Source organism: Ceratotherium simum, chromosome 7 (assembly GCF_057802395.1).
Source record: "Ceratotherium simum simum isolate JZ-2026a chromosome 7, ASM5780239v1, whole genome shotgun sequence".
Classification (NCBI taxonomy): domain Eukaryota; kingdom Metazoa; phylum Chordata; class Mammalia; order Perissodactyla; family Rhinocerotidae; genus Ceratotherium; species Ceratotherium simum.
The window spans coordinates 5,063,584-5,079,399 of NC_141906.1; the positions used below are offsets into that span (position 1 = coordinate 5,063,584).

General features: G+C 42.4%; 1 protein-coding gene across 3 annotated transcripts in view; it reads right to left on the bottom strand.

Moving 5' to 3' along the window:
- The window catches only part of BBOX1 (gamma-butyrobetaine hydroxylase 1), a 57,124-nt gene extending 44,370 nt beyond the window's left edge, over positions 1–12,754 (bottom strand). Inside the window, exons 1-4 of one of the 3 annotated variants that reach the window (XM_014783651.2) lie at positions 12,625–12,754; positions 12,196–12,477; positions 2,735–2,988; positions 1,408–1,522 (exon numbers count right to left, since the gene is read on the bottom strand). In XM_014783651.2, the coding sequence (XP_014639137.1) occupies positions 1,408–1,522; positions 2,735–2,953 (334 nt within the window). In that variant the 5' untranslated portion in view covers positions 2,954–2,988; positions 12,196–12,477; positions 12,625–12,754. The other 2 variants (XM_087433074.1, XM_087433075.1) reach the window with 2 other exon arrangements.
- Positions 12,755–15,816: the final 3,062 nt, after the last annotated feature.

Consider the following 15,816-nt stretch of genomic DNA (forward strand, 5'->3'; position numbering starts at 1 on the left):
GGGGAAGGCAGGGAAAATGTCTTCCCTGGATACCCCTCTGGATCCCACCAGCTCACGGGGCTAGAGAAAGAGGAAAATGGGTGCTGGCGGTTTAGACAGAAAGCACTGGAACAAAACCTTGTCCCTGTCAGAACGGTAAGAGTAAGGGAGTGGGGGAACCCAGTTCTTGACGAGACTGGCCTCTGCTTGGGCAGGAAGGGGGCAATATCATACCCTGTTGACAGCTGTAGGACACGGTGCACCTGTGTGGTTCAAGCTGATTAACTAGTAACATCTCCACACCCAGTGAACTGCTGTACATCTAGCATTTAAAACCGTGCAGAGTTACTACACGTGTTTGAGAATTTCAGATTTGAAAGAAGTAAGGTAAATCTCTGTCTTGCTGTATGACCCAGAATTCTCAGAAGAGGTGTGACGAAATTCAACAAGGTTGCCCAGTTGCTCAAAGGGACAGTGGTCCAGGATGTCTGGTTAACAGACAAGAAAATTCAGGGAAACTTGCTTTGTGGGTGTGTTTACAGAAGTCCAGGTTCGAATAAATGCATAAGAATCATCTTGTTTTTTAGAATTTACATTCGACCCACATAATATTACGTTACAAATCTTCAAACTGCACACGGGAACAATGAACACTTCCCACTTTTCCCCAGCACCTCCACTTGGGCTCTGTTATTGCCTAGCTCCTAAAAGTCATATTTTAAAAATAGCTTTCTACCTGTCTCTAGTATTCATTTTATTTTGTCTCTCAGCTCAAGAATAGACTCTTCTTTTTCTGCCGAATCCATCTATTGCAGATTTTCTGAACATTTTTGTGGTCACAGATTTCCTAAAGATCCATATAAACTCTCCCCAAGCAAATGTGCTCGTGTGCACGTGCACACACATGCACATGCACACACATGCACGCACACATGCATATGCACACACATGCGCACGCACGGGCACACACATACACCCATGCACTCTCAGTGCTGTGTATATCGTTTCGTGGGGTTCATGGATCACATAATTTAATCTGTGGATGCCAGGTTAGGAATTCCTGCTGTGTTGACTGGGTGTTGTTGTGGCCTCAGAGAAAACCATTAAGCAGGGCTGGTCTGCCTCTGGTTTGACCTGCTCTTTTGCAGCGAACACTTCTGGAGTGTCTGCCGTGTGCCAGGTTTCACGTCAGATGACAAGGACACATTTCTTTTGATGCACTTCTTTTCTTCCTATCTCTTTAGAATGTCTAGAACTGCTCTATATTTCTTTTCATCTCCACCCAAATGATCTGTGTTGGTAAATCATTAAACATTACACACAAATTACAGTAATATTTTAACCAACGCACAAGGGTTTGAATTTGCTTCTGAGCAAATTTCTTACCATAGGAGTTTTAAAAGACATTGAAGACCACGGCAAAGTTACCTGGCAAAAACAATTCTCTTTGGAGACTTTCTCTGGCTTGCTGCGAAAAACATCTTTTCTTCAGCCAATCAGCTTCGAATTCACTGTAATGTTCATTTGGCCACGTGATATGAACCTTATAACACAGAAAGCAAACATCACCTATATGTATATATGCTTTTATATACTTCAGTTATCCACTGTTGCTCAGTTTCTGAATGTTATTTAAGATAATCAGGGAATCCTATTAGTAACTGCTTTTTTTTTTTCACTTACATACTCACAAGCATAGAATAAGTTTTTGGAAAACAAGGAAATTGAAAGCCAAGGGGATCCATCTGAGGTCTGAGGCCCCTCAAATTTCACACAAGAAAGAAAATCTTACTAGATCTGTAGTTCTTGTTCTATATCCTCAAAACCTGTGGTCCCCAAACTTTCTGTGATGACTTGAAGTTACCTGTCAATTAAGATTCCTGCCAAGAGTATCAGAAACAGTAATGATGATGAAGAGGTGGATAATAATAAAAATAATGCCATTTTGAGAGTATACTGTATAACAAGCCCTACAAACACAGCTCATTTAGGCCCCACACAGCTCTAGGGAGAAGGTACTCCTAACATTCACATTTTCCAGGTGAGGAATGGAAGAATAAACACCATTTCTAAGGTCACACAGCTAGCAAGCTGTCCCCAGGAGTAAAGTCCTGGAGTCGAGAAGACCAAAGAGTGGGGAGAGGATGACCTTGCTCTTCTGATAACTATCCTAGCAAATTCAGAAGAGAGAAGCACAGGGCGGAGGCCACATCTGGTCTGGTTTTGAGAGCTACACTTTTGGGAATCCCAGAAAAAGCTTTGCACATCTACTCATAATTTGACTAAAAAATATTAATCAATACGAGTTTTTGAATGCTCACTGCATGGCTGGCACCACGTTAAACCTTTTTACCCAGAGTATCTCATTGAATCCTCACATCATCTCTTTGAACAAGTTCTGTAGCAGCCCTACTTCACAGATGAGTAAACTGAGGCCCAGAACATTCCTTTTATTATAGAAACAGTTTGATTGTGTCTCCAGGGCTGCCACTCTCTGAGGGAATAATGAACAACACTGTGTATTTTACTAAAAATAGTAGGAATGGTAATAAAAATAGTAATAATAACAGCAGAAGCTTCCGTCTGCTGAGCACGCTTACTTTGCACCAAGCACTCTACACGCATGGTTATATATATATATATATATATATAGTTGTATATGATCAAATGAAAAATCATTCATTATGTAAATTATTGGAGACCAGCCCTTTATGTAACTTGAGAGAGAAGGGAGAGAGACTTTGGAGATAATTACCTTTTTTCTGTCAAACTCCAAGCTTTTGATACCAATGTTCACATCCAGCGCTTCCACGAGAAGTTTCCGTGCTTTTGCAGAATCCAGGTAGCAATCAGGGCACTGGCAATTGTCCCTGAGCCACACGGCGGGGTAGAGCGACTCTGCGCCGTCCTGCCAGAGGACTCGCATCAAGTGAGCCCCGTCCAGCGCTTCTGCCTTTTGGATGGCACAGTGCATGTTTCCGGTCCTCGCAGGTAAGTCTTGTCAGCCACCTGCCACGACAAACCAGCGTTAAAAGGAGCCTCAGGCAGATCGGGCCTGAACTTGACCTCTAGGAGTGTGAGCGATTCAAGTGGACTCTGGCTTCTGCTGTTCCCGGAGCTGCCAGTCTGCCGTCTGATTTATCAGCGCTGGGACCTTTGCTCTGGTGAGAGTGTTTCAAATGCTGTAAACAGAAACACAGTGACTAAAGGTACATAAGACAAATGTGCTGCGCCAGGATCCAGAGGAAAAGAATTCCTTGTCTTTCTCACAGAAATTTTCCATACTAAGTTCAGAGCCAATGACATAAGCACTTTTATAATTATGCTTGCATGAAAGCTCTGTAATTTTTTTTGTGTGTGTGAGGAAGATCAGCCCTAAGCTAACAACATCTGTCACCAATTCTCCTCTTTTTTGCTGAGGAAGACTGGCCCTGGGCTAACATCCATGCCCATCTTCCTCCACTTTATATGGGACGCCGCCACAGCATGGCCTGACAAGCGGTGCGTTGATGCGCACCCGGGATCCGAACCTGTGAACCTGGGGCCGCGGAAGCAGAGCGTGCACACTTAACTGCTATGCCACTGGGTGGGCCCCAGCTCTGGAATTTTTTGAGGGAGAAAAATGCTCTACCAATTGAAAGTATAACAGTCACACCTGTGCTGTTTTAGCTGGTGCCCAACTGCACGCGCCTGTTGGAAAAAAAAATGCTTCCACGACACTCGGTTAGTAAACTTGCTCTAGTGAGAGGAATACTAATGCAATTTCTTCATTTTAAGAGGTACTGTACCTTGGGCTATTTCTATTCTACCATTTACTGTTTTACATATACAGTGCATTTGCTCCAGGCTATATAAAAGTTTCCGGGCTCTGCGAGGAACTTGTCGGGTTCTTTCTCTGAGCTTTTCTGTTTTAATAGAGTGTGCTTTGATATTTCAGTTAGTTTGCTCTAAACCTTTACCGAGTACTTTTATGAAACTTCACTTTACTTGGGAATACATGACGTCTTTTTGTTAAGAAATCCATGAAATGTGAGGACCTGCTATGTTTATAGGACAGGAATCGAGTGAAGAGAGGCACCTTGGTGTTACTGACCGAGCACTTCAGTGTCGATTTTGATTCCACTAATGACTGTCTATTTGACCTTCAGAAATCGTGTCAATGTTGTAAATCTTACTTTCTTCATATATCATTTTGCAGGACTCTGAACTTATATGGAAGAAGTAGAACTTATATGGAAAAAGTAGAATTTATATGGAAGCAGTAGAACTTCTTAACTTCTTCTATATAAAGATTAGCTCACCGTTAATAGAAGGTGACGTGTGAATAGAAACAAGACCTAATTGTCTTGGGGTGAAGAGGAGGCAGGTGCGCACGCGCGCAGACACACGCACGCACAGTGACTGCTGACAAATCCCATCTCCGTAGGAGGCCCTGCAACAGGCATGCAGCATTCAGTGACGAGCAAGACAAAACAGCTTCCTGCCTTTCTTGCACTTATAGGTAGGAAGATTTTATACGTTGTTATAATAACTTTAAAATATACTTGACACAACATTAAAAGAAAATAGCTTTTAGGTGACTGTTTTGCACACACTTGCTCAAATCATCAGCTTGGATGATTTAGTCACGTTATGAAGCAGAGTCAAGAAAAAAAAGATCGCTTTCTCCATTTCGCTCAATCGCGCGCAAGTTATCTACTGAAGAGAGGAGAAATACAAATCACTGGGCCTCATGCTTATTTCTACTTGGGAACTCCCATCTATTTTGTCCTAATAATTTACATAGCAATGAGAGAGCACTATTACCTAAAAAAAATCACCCAGAATATAATTTAGTTCCAAGCTGGGCATCTAGCTGGCAGATTCGAGTCGGGGCCCCAGGGAGGGGCCCCAGGACGTCTGCGGGGTGGGGCGGGCACTCCGTCTTCCTGACAGGAGGACCGATGCTGCCAGGGTTTCTTGTGTGTGTGGCTTCAAAGGACAGTGATGGTTCCAGGAAGTCTGGGATAATACAACCAGACCCTAAATAACATGGCACGCAAGGACCGACAGCACAAAGGTACTAAGTTTTTATCTAAGTCAGGGGTTGGCAAATATTTTCTGTAAAAGGGCAGACAGTACCTATTTTAGGCTTTGCAGGCTATATATAGCCCCTGTCATATATTCTTGTTTTATTTTTTTTAACCCTATAAGAATGTAAAAACTATGCTCGCTTTCTGGGCTGCACAGAAGCCGGCTGTGGGCCATACCCGGCCCCTTGGCAGTAGTTTTCTTGCCTGGATCAGGTTATCTGGGACACGCTGTGCTACAGTGGAGCACAATCACACCTAAACACAGAAGGTCGTTCTCCTGTTCCTCCTGGTGTATCAGGTTGTCATTCAAATATATACTAAGGATCTTCTTCGTGCCTGCTGCACTGGAGGGTACAGAGATCACTGTGAAGTTCCAGACTTCGGTGAAAAGTGAGATAATTCTAAAAGTGAACCAGGAATAAGGCTGTGCAAGAACGGCATTGATAGCTGCCTGGGAGGCTCTGGGGACCTCCTTAGAGAAGATGGCTATTTGAAGAAGTCTTAAAGGATGTGATCAATGCTGCTGAATGTGTATTGATTCCATCTTATTTTCCTTCCTCACTAATACAACACTGATCTCTTCAGAGCAAGCATGTGACTAGTAAACAGCTATGTCTTCCAGCTTTACTTGTAGCTAAGATTAGAGTGTGATATAACCCTGGCCAATGAAATATATTTGGAAATTGCTAGATGGGGAGATTTTCAAAAAGGAGGTAGACTTAGCTGCCACATGACATTTTGCCTTTTCTTTTCTGCCTTCCTGGAACGTAGAGGTGGTAATGGCGATGGAGCAGTCATTTTGCAAACATTTGGCAACGAGCAGAAGGATAAAATCTAAAAGAAGGCTGGGCTCCCCATGCTTCTGTGGGATCTCACTGCCAGTACTGGACAGTGATGTTGGGACTTCTTTCTACATGAGAAGAGTAAGCCCCTTAAACCTCTATTTGCCAGCTCATCTGGGTACAGATAGGTTAGATCACAGGAAGAAAATGTTGTGAAAGGTCATTCCAAGGAGAGGGGGCGGAACGAGCCAAGGAACTCCGCTTTGAACGCATGGAATGTGAACAAGAGAAGATATTTGGTTTGGCTGGAGTAAAGGCTATGAGGGAGGATACTGGTTGAGAGAAGTTAGAAGGCATGTTGAGACCAGATCAGGAAGCACCCTGCATAGCAGGATAAGGGGTTTGGGCTTCCCTCTGCTATAAATGGGATATTTTTTATTTTTTTTTTTAGGCAGGAGATTAACCAGGAAGATGGTACTGACAGTGTGTATGGGGTATTGGAAGCGGGTGAAAGGACTGGGATTAGAGACACTGTGTGGAGTTTTTGTAGTAATCTAGTTGAGAGGATCAGTGGGAGTGAAGTGCGGAAGGAGAGGTGGGAGAAGAGAGGGAGTGAGCAATGCTGCAAAGACGTATTTGAGATTTCCCTCAGTTTTCTTTGGCTCCTTCAGTAAAGACCATTTTATGAAAGAGAATGACTTTGTTCCCTGTTTTCACAAAAAACCAATTCTTTTATGAGCTTACTTAAAAAGAGCAATTACTGTACTCTATTAAAGATAATCAGGCGATGCCGTACAGAACGCAGTTGCTCATATGGACACCCATATGGGAGTGCGGATGTGTTTACCAGGCATGCAGCTCAACCAAGTTTTCCTCTTAGTACAAGGCTATGCTTTTTCAGTGGGTGGCAAGCAGACAGAGAGATAGGGAAGATTCTGCTTTCAACGCAAATAAATGTCATCACAGATGATGGACAGCCCACAAGCAAAATAGAAGCAAGAAAAAATTATATACATGTATCCCATTTTGTTCATCTTGTTATTCTTTGTGGTACTTGACTAGATCTATTTATAAACTGATGGATTATTCACTTGCTAAAACTACTTGCCAAGAATCAAAGGCAAAAGATGCCTCAAAATATCAACACACAAAATAAACATATGAAGCTTGAAAGCTCGTCTTCTTTCTGCTGAGAACATATCTACCTTTTATTTTTTAATTTATTATTATTATTTTTATTTATTTATTTATTTTTTGTGAGGAAGATCATCCCTGAGCTAACATCCATGCTAATCCTCCTCTCTTTGCTAAAGAAGACCGGCTCTGAGCTAACATCTATTGCCAATCCTTCTCCTTTTTTTTTTTCCCCCAAAGCCCCAGTAGATAGTTGTATGTCATGGCTGCACATCCTTCTAGTTGCTGTACGTGGGACGCGGCCTCAGCATGGCCGGAGAAGCGGTGCGTCGGTGCGCGCCAGGGATCCGAACCAGGGCTGCCAGCATCGGAGCGCGCGCACTTAAATGCTAAGCCACGGGGTGGGCCCATATCTACCTTTTAAAATACAATTTACATATTGGTCCTGGCTTGACTTTTCAAATGAACATAGGATGATTTATCCCACGATACTGGTCCTTCAGTTATTGTAGACATAATCATGTGTCCCCTTCATTCTCTCTCTGCTCTAAATTACCCAGTTTTTTTGACTATTCTTCATGAGATGTGACCTCTAGATTCTGCACTTTTCAGAATGCATGGTTACTTCCCAGTTTACAAGTACCTTTCAAAACATGAGGCTCTGAATTATATGATACCATAGATGTAATATTTCTAGTATAAAAAACAGAAAAATTAGTACCTTATATGAAGGAAAAGTAAAGAATATCTAGATTTTTGACTTTTTTTTTTTTTAGCTTGAGAGTTTGGAAGAATAGTGGTACCTGCTTATGGGATCTTGTGAAAGAGCAACTGGTTTGGTTCTAAAATCAGAACATTGGTTTTAATTACCTTGACGGTAAGGTGAGTAGTAGTGGTAGTAGAAGTGTAGTAATAGTGCGAGTTTACATTTACCGAATGCCTTCTTCATGCCACTCACTGTTCTAAGTGCTTCATACACAGTAACGCATTGAATCTTCATTGCAACTCAGTGAAAAATCTACGGCAATTACCCAAATAAGCAGCAGACAAGAGAGGCTAGGGGAGACCAGAATAAAGATGATAGTAGGATCCATCTTAAGTTTTCCAAGGGAGTAAGACAATGAAGAAAAACTAAATCCTTCTTATCTATTGATTTATTTACTTATTTGTTGGTGAGGGAGATTGGGCCTGAGCTAACATCTGTGCCAGTGTTCCTCTACTGTGTATGTGGGACGCCACCACAGTGTGGCTTGATAAGTGGTGAGCAGGTCCGTGCCTGGGATCCAAACCCTTGAACCCCGGGCCACCAAAGCAGATTGGGCAAACTTAACTACTACGCTGCCTGCCGGTCCCCCATTTATTTTTATCATCAAAGTTCCATGTGTGTCAGTGTATATTCTAAGCTCAACTCATTTTCAATAATGTCTTTATTAAAGGGTTTGAAACTGTTCAATAATGTATTCTTTAATGGGTTTGAAATTGTTTTGGTTGAAAGGATTTTTATAAAACTTGAAATTGGACACATTGATTCTTAATTGATACATTGTTTGAAGGGTGCACTTCCACCGCCATTAAACAGTGTTCCTGTACTTAATGATGGCACTGTGCCTCTGTCCCACTTACTGTTGAAGTGGCCACACCTACAGATGTCTACACCAACAAACACTAATTACATTCCAACCTGCCATTTTAAGTTTTCCATTACTCTCTTTTTTCCCCTTCCTCTACCTAGCAGATTTGAACTGGAGAGAGAAAGCACATTTCCACTATTAGGGCAACTTGAGACTCTTGCTCCCAACCTGCCTGGCCAAATGGACATCCTGAGGAGGGTATTCTGAGACAGGCGGTGATGTCAGGACCTGGCCAGGGGAAGGCTGCCCAAGGGCCCTGGGAGAGCGTGGAAGAACTGGAAAGACTGGGTGTTGCTGAGGTTAAATTGTTTGGGTATCTAGGAAGGAATGGGGAGGAGCCTTTCTACTCTCCACAATCTTTTCTCAGCTTTATGACAAACATAAACAGACTCCAAACTAAACCATGGAGAAACAGGAAAAGAGTTCCCCTCTTCAAATTTTCTTGGTTTATTTAAAGCTCTACTGGGGCAAATGTGATAAAAATTTAAAAAGAAAAACATCAAGGACCATCAGTATTTGAAAGCAAATGCTTTCTGAAAACTTATAGGCTTGTACATGACTATGATTTGTTGAGTCTGTTTTTCAATTTAGCCCACTTGACTTGTTAAAATTGAGCCCTGTTGAAGCATCATAGCCATTTCGTTATTTGATAAACTATTGTGTTTCTCTGAAGAAAAGAAAAAAAAAGAAAAAGAAAAAAGTAAATACTCCTAGCTATATATATATATATGTATATGTATATATCAGTGGGACCTTTTTGCTCAATTAAAAAGCACATATAAAATGGAAATGTTTATTTACTTTACACTAATAATTTTGCTTCTCCTTAGCCACAATTATAACTTAGTTTATAAAATATCAGATTGGTTTTGGTGGGAGGGAGGAGTTTTGCCTGTCCTGAAAAACAGACTGTGGATGGGGAGGATTCCTATCTGATGGGATCGATTTCTTTTAATTTAATCCCATCACTCCTGTGTGTGTGTGTGTGTGTGTGTGTGTGTCCTTCCTAGCTCACTCACCGCATTTTTCCCCTTCAAAGTTACAGAAGTTTGTTTAGGACTCCTGTTTGGCACAGCTAAACTGTTTTAGAAATTATCCTGCTTCAGTGATGAGTGTGGTTTGGTTTTTGTCTTTTTAAAATTTTATAAATTCAAATTTTGTCAGTTGGTTTCTCCAGCAGTGTTTGGAAAATCAAGAAAGTGGCTCTGAAAGTTAGTTTATGCATTGATCTTGGAAATAAAAAGAACTTAGAACTAGAACTCTCAGAGCCAGAAAGAAACAAGCTACAGTATCACTGGGTTCAGTACCCTTATCTGATGTGCAAGGAAAGGGAAGCTCAGAGCGGGTGGGTGTGACTTGGCCAAACCCACTTTGCTGGTTAGCGGGAGAGGTAGCCCCAAAGCTAGGTTTACCAGTCCAGTGCATGCATATAAAGTGAATATTTGCTAGTTCTAATAAAAGAGAGTGCAAAAATTCCTCAAATGCTAATTACAACAAATCTGAATCATAGGTTTCGGATGAGATTCTTAGGAAGTTGATGTGGAAACTTCGTAGTTATTATATATTAAATTAAAATTGATGGAGATTAATAATATACACCTGAGAAGGCTTATTCACCTACTGGATTACTCACATCTCAAAACAAAAGGCTGTCATTTCTTAACTGTTTTTTTGTAATGGAAGACAAGAATAGAGTGGACTCACACTAGAGAATGTCAGGACCTGTTGGTTCCCGTTGTCTTCTCCTTAGGTGAGCCATCAGCCCACTGTCACACAGCAGGGCCCTCTACTGTGTTTGACCTCCTGCTTTTAGATGGTGGGGTCAGAAAACAATCAAAATACAAGAAAAATGCAAATTGTGTGGCTGCATGTGTGCGAGGTATGTATAAAACCATTTATTGAGCACTGACGATGTTCTAGCCATTTTGTTAGTGCTTTCTATCATGCTAACCATATTTAATCCTCTAGAAAACTCTAAGAGAGCAATGCTATCACTTCCATTTTACAAATGATCTTGAGCTTGGACAGGTGAAGTACCTGACTTGGAAGCAGAGGAAATAGGAATCTTGACCAGTATATAGTACTACATCGTGGAGAATCTATGGCTGAATAATTTTCTAGGCAGTAATTTCAATTTACCAAAAACATACGATTAACCTAGCAGCTAAATCTCAAGATTGTTGGCGGTAAATTGACTTCACCATCTGACATTTCGTCGTTGGAGGGAGAGGACAGGAAGAAGTTTTCCAGACATTACACCATACACGATTAAAAAATTACTATTCTTTTATATTTCAAACTTTAAATCATAAAAATCAATTAATTTCCACTTGGTAAGGTAGAGGTTGGCCAGACTGTATTTGTAGTGTCTGAACTTTAATATCGTCTGAATACATACACACTCTACTCACTACCCTATCTACCCAAGGCCCTTCAACTTAGAGGTTGTTTTTTCTTTTTTTAACTTGATTTAAAGTTAAAAAAACTTGGCTGAGCTGCTTAATAATTCATGAATATATTCTCATGTGAACAATGAATTCTATAAAACCGTTAGAAAAACCAGTCTAATCTCTTGAACAGTTTCACTATTCCGTCTGCTGTCTTGTTTAAAGTATCAGGGGCCAGCCTGGTGGTGTAGTGGTTAAGTTTGCCAGTTCCACTTTGGCAGCCCCGGGGTTCACAGGTTCAGATCCCAAGCGCAGACCTACGCACCGCTTGTCAAGCCATGCTGTGGCGGCGTCTCATGTAAAGTAGAGAAGGATGGGCGCAGATGTTAGCCCAGGGCCAGTCTTCCTGAGCAAAAAGAGGAGGATTGGCAACAGATGTTAGCTCAGGGTTAATCTTCCTCACCAAAAAAAAAAAAGTATCAAATTTTGTCAAATACTTTCTTCCTACATTACAAAAAGGAAAACAACTTCACTCTGATGGAATTACCACATTCAGATTGGAACTCAAATGATCAAGACATTTGTTTACTGAGGTAATACAGAGTACTGGGTCTAGATTTTAAGATTTCTGTATCTTTGAATCAGAACCTATATTCATTACAAGAAATCCTATATTTTTAATAAAATCAATTCAAAATACCTGTCATATCTCTTCTTGAGCTACATTCAGGGAGCAAAACAACTGAAAGGGTGCACATGGTCTTAATTGACCAGTGTTCTAAAGAGCCTGTTCCCTTCAGTTTTGGGCTGAACAAAGGGCCAATGTGTATTGGATTGGGTTGTGGATTATTCAGGGAACATTTCCAGAATCCAGCCAGAACCCTCCCTCCCCCACCACCCAGGCTCCTTTTTAGACAGTATCCTCTCCGTCCTTTCTGTATGCTTTCAGGATCAGCTGAGGGACTGCAAAGTAATTTGACTACTAGATTAAGCCAAGCATAATTGGGAAAGGGAAGCTGCCAAGAAGAAATCAGATCCACTGCATTCCAAAATCAAGCCTCTTCCAAATGCCTGATGGGCCATCCCCGTCGCAGCCCACATGGCTGTGAGATACATGCGACTGGATTTCCAATGGGATGCTACCCACTCCCGATCCATAGACCTGAATCCACAAGCTCTTCCAATAAGGGAAAATCGAGATCAATCATACCTGTTCTCAGATGTGCTTTAGTCTCCAAACCACGCAAAATACACCAAGGAAAGAAAACGTTGGCTTTGATCTTAAATGTCCTTAGGGGAAGGTGCCTCCTGGTGCCCGTCACATCCCAGATCGACCTGCCCCCGGTTCCCTTCGGCTGTTGTAGTGCTATTACTCAGAAGCCTTTCTTTCTGCTCCTGGCAGCTCCACTGCAGCCCTGCCCCCACACACAGCTGAGGTTTGCAAATGAGGAAGGATGTCCCAACCTGAAGGTGTAGCCGTTCCTGAAGGGAGCTTGGAGGTTAAAGAAAAGAAAAGAAAAAAAAAAGAAAAGAAAAGAGCTTTTATGGCCTAGAGGAGAAGCAGTTAGAAAGAGAAAATACTTGACCTACTACAAGCGCCTGGAGCCACGAAACCCCAGGACTCACTGCAAGGCACTACCTTAGTGCAGAATCTTTCCTGATGGAAGGAAGGCCAGTCTTCCCCTGTCCCATCCCCTGTCCCTGAGCCAGCAGAGCAACAGAAGCAAGTGAAGGAGCTCGTTCCCTCCTGTCCCACCTGTTCACAGCCCTGGCTATTTTCCTTCAAGTCTCACTTGGAGAAAATGCGTTGAGATGCGCATTTAACAGGGAGGAGCTACCAGCTCCCACCTGAGCAGAGGTGAGCTGGGATCTACTTGCCCATAGAATATTCCATGTGAGCCTCTTTGGAGGGAGCTTGCCTAGTTGTCAGGGGCTGGTAGGAAGGTTGGGATGGGTTCCCCTGAGCCCAGTGCCCTCCTTTCTCTGCAGCTTTGGCTGGAATACACAGAAGCTGCCAGAGAGTGTGGGGCTTTTCGGAAGGCCCCTGGTTGCCCAGTGACTTGACTCACAACACACAGCCCTCAGGGCGACAAAAGGGAAAGACCAGGGTGGGCCGTGTGCCAGGGCCCCAGAGCCTGGCTGCCTGGCACTCTGCTGGGGAGTGCCCAGCACAGGGGCAGGGCTGGTGGACAAGGCTCAAGTCCTAGTTCCTAACAGGGTCTAGATCCCGTTAAAAGAAAGTCTGCAGGTGGCAACTAAAGCCCAGGAAAGAGATGCCTGAGCCCTCCGGCCTCTTCCCGCCCACACCACCCTTCCTGGGAAGACACAGATGCGGCCTCGGCCTGCAACTTGTTACTTCTTGCCGCAAGGACTCGCACAGCTGTGAGGCTCAGACAGGCAGGAGCAGAAGAGCTGACCGTGGAGAGAAATGCAGCCTGATTCTCCTGCGGCCTCCAGGGTTCTTGCCCAGGACAACTCTCCCTTCCAGAACTGCTTCGGCCCCTCCCTCCATGAGGCCCATCAGCTCCTTTCACAGTAAAATTTAAACCATGTCCCTTCATCTGTGGTCCCCTCCTCCATCTTCCACCTTCCTTCCTCCAAGTTCCCAGGTCAAATTACTGACACCCAGTGTCCAGGGACAATAGCACCAGGTTTTGTTTCCCATGTGTGGGGGCTGGTGTGTGTATGCCGGGTGCCCTCAGGAATGTTGCCGGCATTTTAAACTCACAGTAACTAAGGTTATAGGTATTCCAGAAGTAGTCAGTTAATTATACTTAAGAAATTCAGAGGACATAGCAGAAATGCACTCAACTAATTTTTATTTCACACCTTGTGCTTTAGTCACAAGTACTGGAATAAATTAAGTAAATTCTGCTTCAATTTTAAGAAAGTTGTTAAAAAAATGTGTTGCATGTACATGGTTTCTAATAGAAGAGTGAAACAAAACGAGAACAAACAAACCTGTCAATAGTTAAAGCTTAAAAACCTGCACATAAGGAATTAATTCTCACATTGAAAACAAACAACAGACAAACAAATCCTACTCTTGACTTTGAGAAGCCTTTTTAAGATTGAAAATAAATAGGCCTTTCCCTGAGGGTCCTCTGCTGTCTGTTAGCCCCTCACAGGTTCGGCTTGCCTTCACCAGCGGCCTCTCAGTGCCCTGTCCTGGACGTGACAAACATTGTGGTATTCTGGATGTCAGATGGAGCAAAGGAGACCATAGTGGTGCATGAATGACAGAAGGCGTCAGTACCAGAGCCAGAAATGTTGACATTCTGCCAGTGTGTTTCTTTTTTTTTTTTTTTTTTGGTTTAAGACAAATTTGTTCCCAAAAATAATTCCGTGTTAAATACAGCTAATTGAACTTAAGTACAGCCGATGCGTTAGACATTAGAAACACATTGAAACTCAGTTTTCATTTTAAACAGAAATATAGTGATACCCTCATTCTGGGTGAGCATGCACGAATGAAAGATGCTCTGGATCACGCGCGAGACTTCTTCCGTACTGTCTGAACAGCAGGATCTGGAGAGATTGAGCAAGATCTCACTCCGAGATCTGAAGGTGGGCTGTGTTTCCAGAGCAGGAGGCTGTTGGAACCTGCTGACTCCAGGGGCAGTGCGTTTGTATTGCATCGTGTTTAGCTCACGGTGATGCTCAGGGTTGTCCTGGGCTAAGAAGATATTCAGACGGCAGGACTGTTTAGCTTGAGTGAAATCTAGTACCTATGGAAAGATCTGCTGCTTACACCATTTCCTAGTTTGAAGACGGAAAAATAGGATTTGCAAAGGATACTTGCCATATACAAACAGTTGATAGACAGTAGTACTCTTTTTGTTTAAATTTTAGTAATTTTACAAAGGTTTAAAAAATACAAAAAAATTTTTTAATGATATTAAAAAGACTATAATTTATACATACCTCTATACTAAGAAGAAAAACGAAATAGCCCATAATCTCACTGCCCTCATATTATCAGAAATAATATAGAAAGATATTAAATGAAAAGTAAGTCTTTCTCCTCCCTCTTTTGAATTCCTTTTCCCAAAGGTGATTGTCATTAGTAATTTTTTTTTGCCTATACTGAAGTATTTACTATACACATGTGCAACTCGGTGGTGTGCTGATAAATGTTGAACAACCAGCTCTCTGTGCCCATGAGTTTCTAATTCTCAGGTAAATCATGAAAGTGCTTTTATTACCCATGGCGGCAGGACCCATGAGCAAGGAGCGAACCAGTCCAGAATTTGCAAAAGGATTTGTCTGGGTATAGAAGGAGCACTTGCATTAGCGGGAAGCTGGCCTGAGTCCTTCTGATAGCAAATGTTGTGATGACAAATAAATATGAGTAGTCATTTTGCTAGCTAAAATCAATAGTCAAACTCTGAATATTGTCATTCAGTCTCCAAGAACTTAGTAATTTCTGAGTAAATAACAAGCTGTCAATAAACAGTAATTATTAATATTATTTTACTTAGGCTGAAAAGAGGGGTGGTAATATAGCCCATGTAATCTTGAAAATAATTTGTTTTAAACATTTAATATATAAACTATTGTATCTCCTCTTAGTGGAATGTGAGCTCCGTAAGGGCTTTGGGGCTTCTGCATTGTGTGCTGTTCTTAGAATAGGCAGTGGAGGCTGGTCTCCTGAGCCCTGCATTTTAGGGGCTCTACTCTGGCCATCCTCCATCTGTGCCACCCCCATGGGAGATTTATCTATGCGACCGAGGCACCCACCCAGAGCCTATGCCGTCCCTCCACTCTGGATAATGCCCTCGAGCCCAGACCCTGACATTTCAGACATCTCAGACCGGCAGAGACTTGTGTC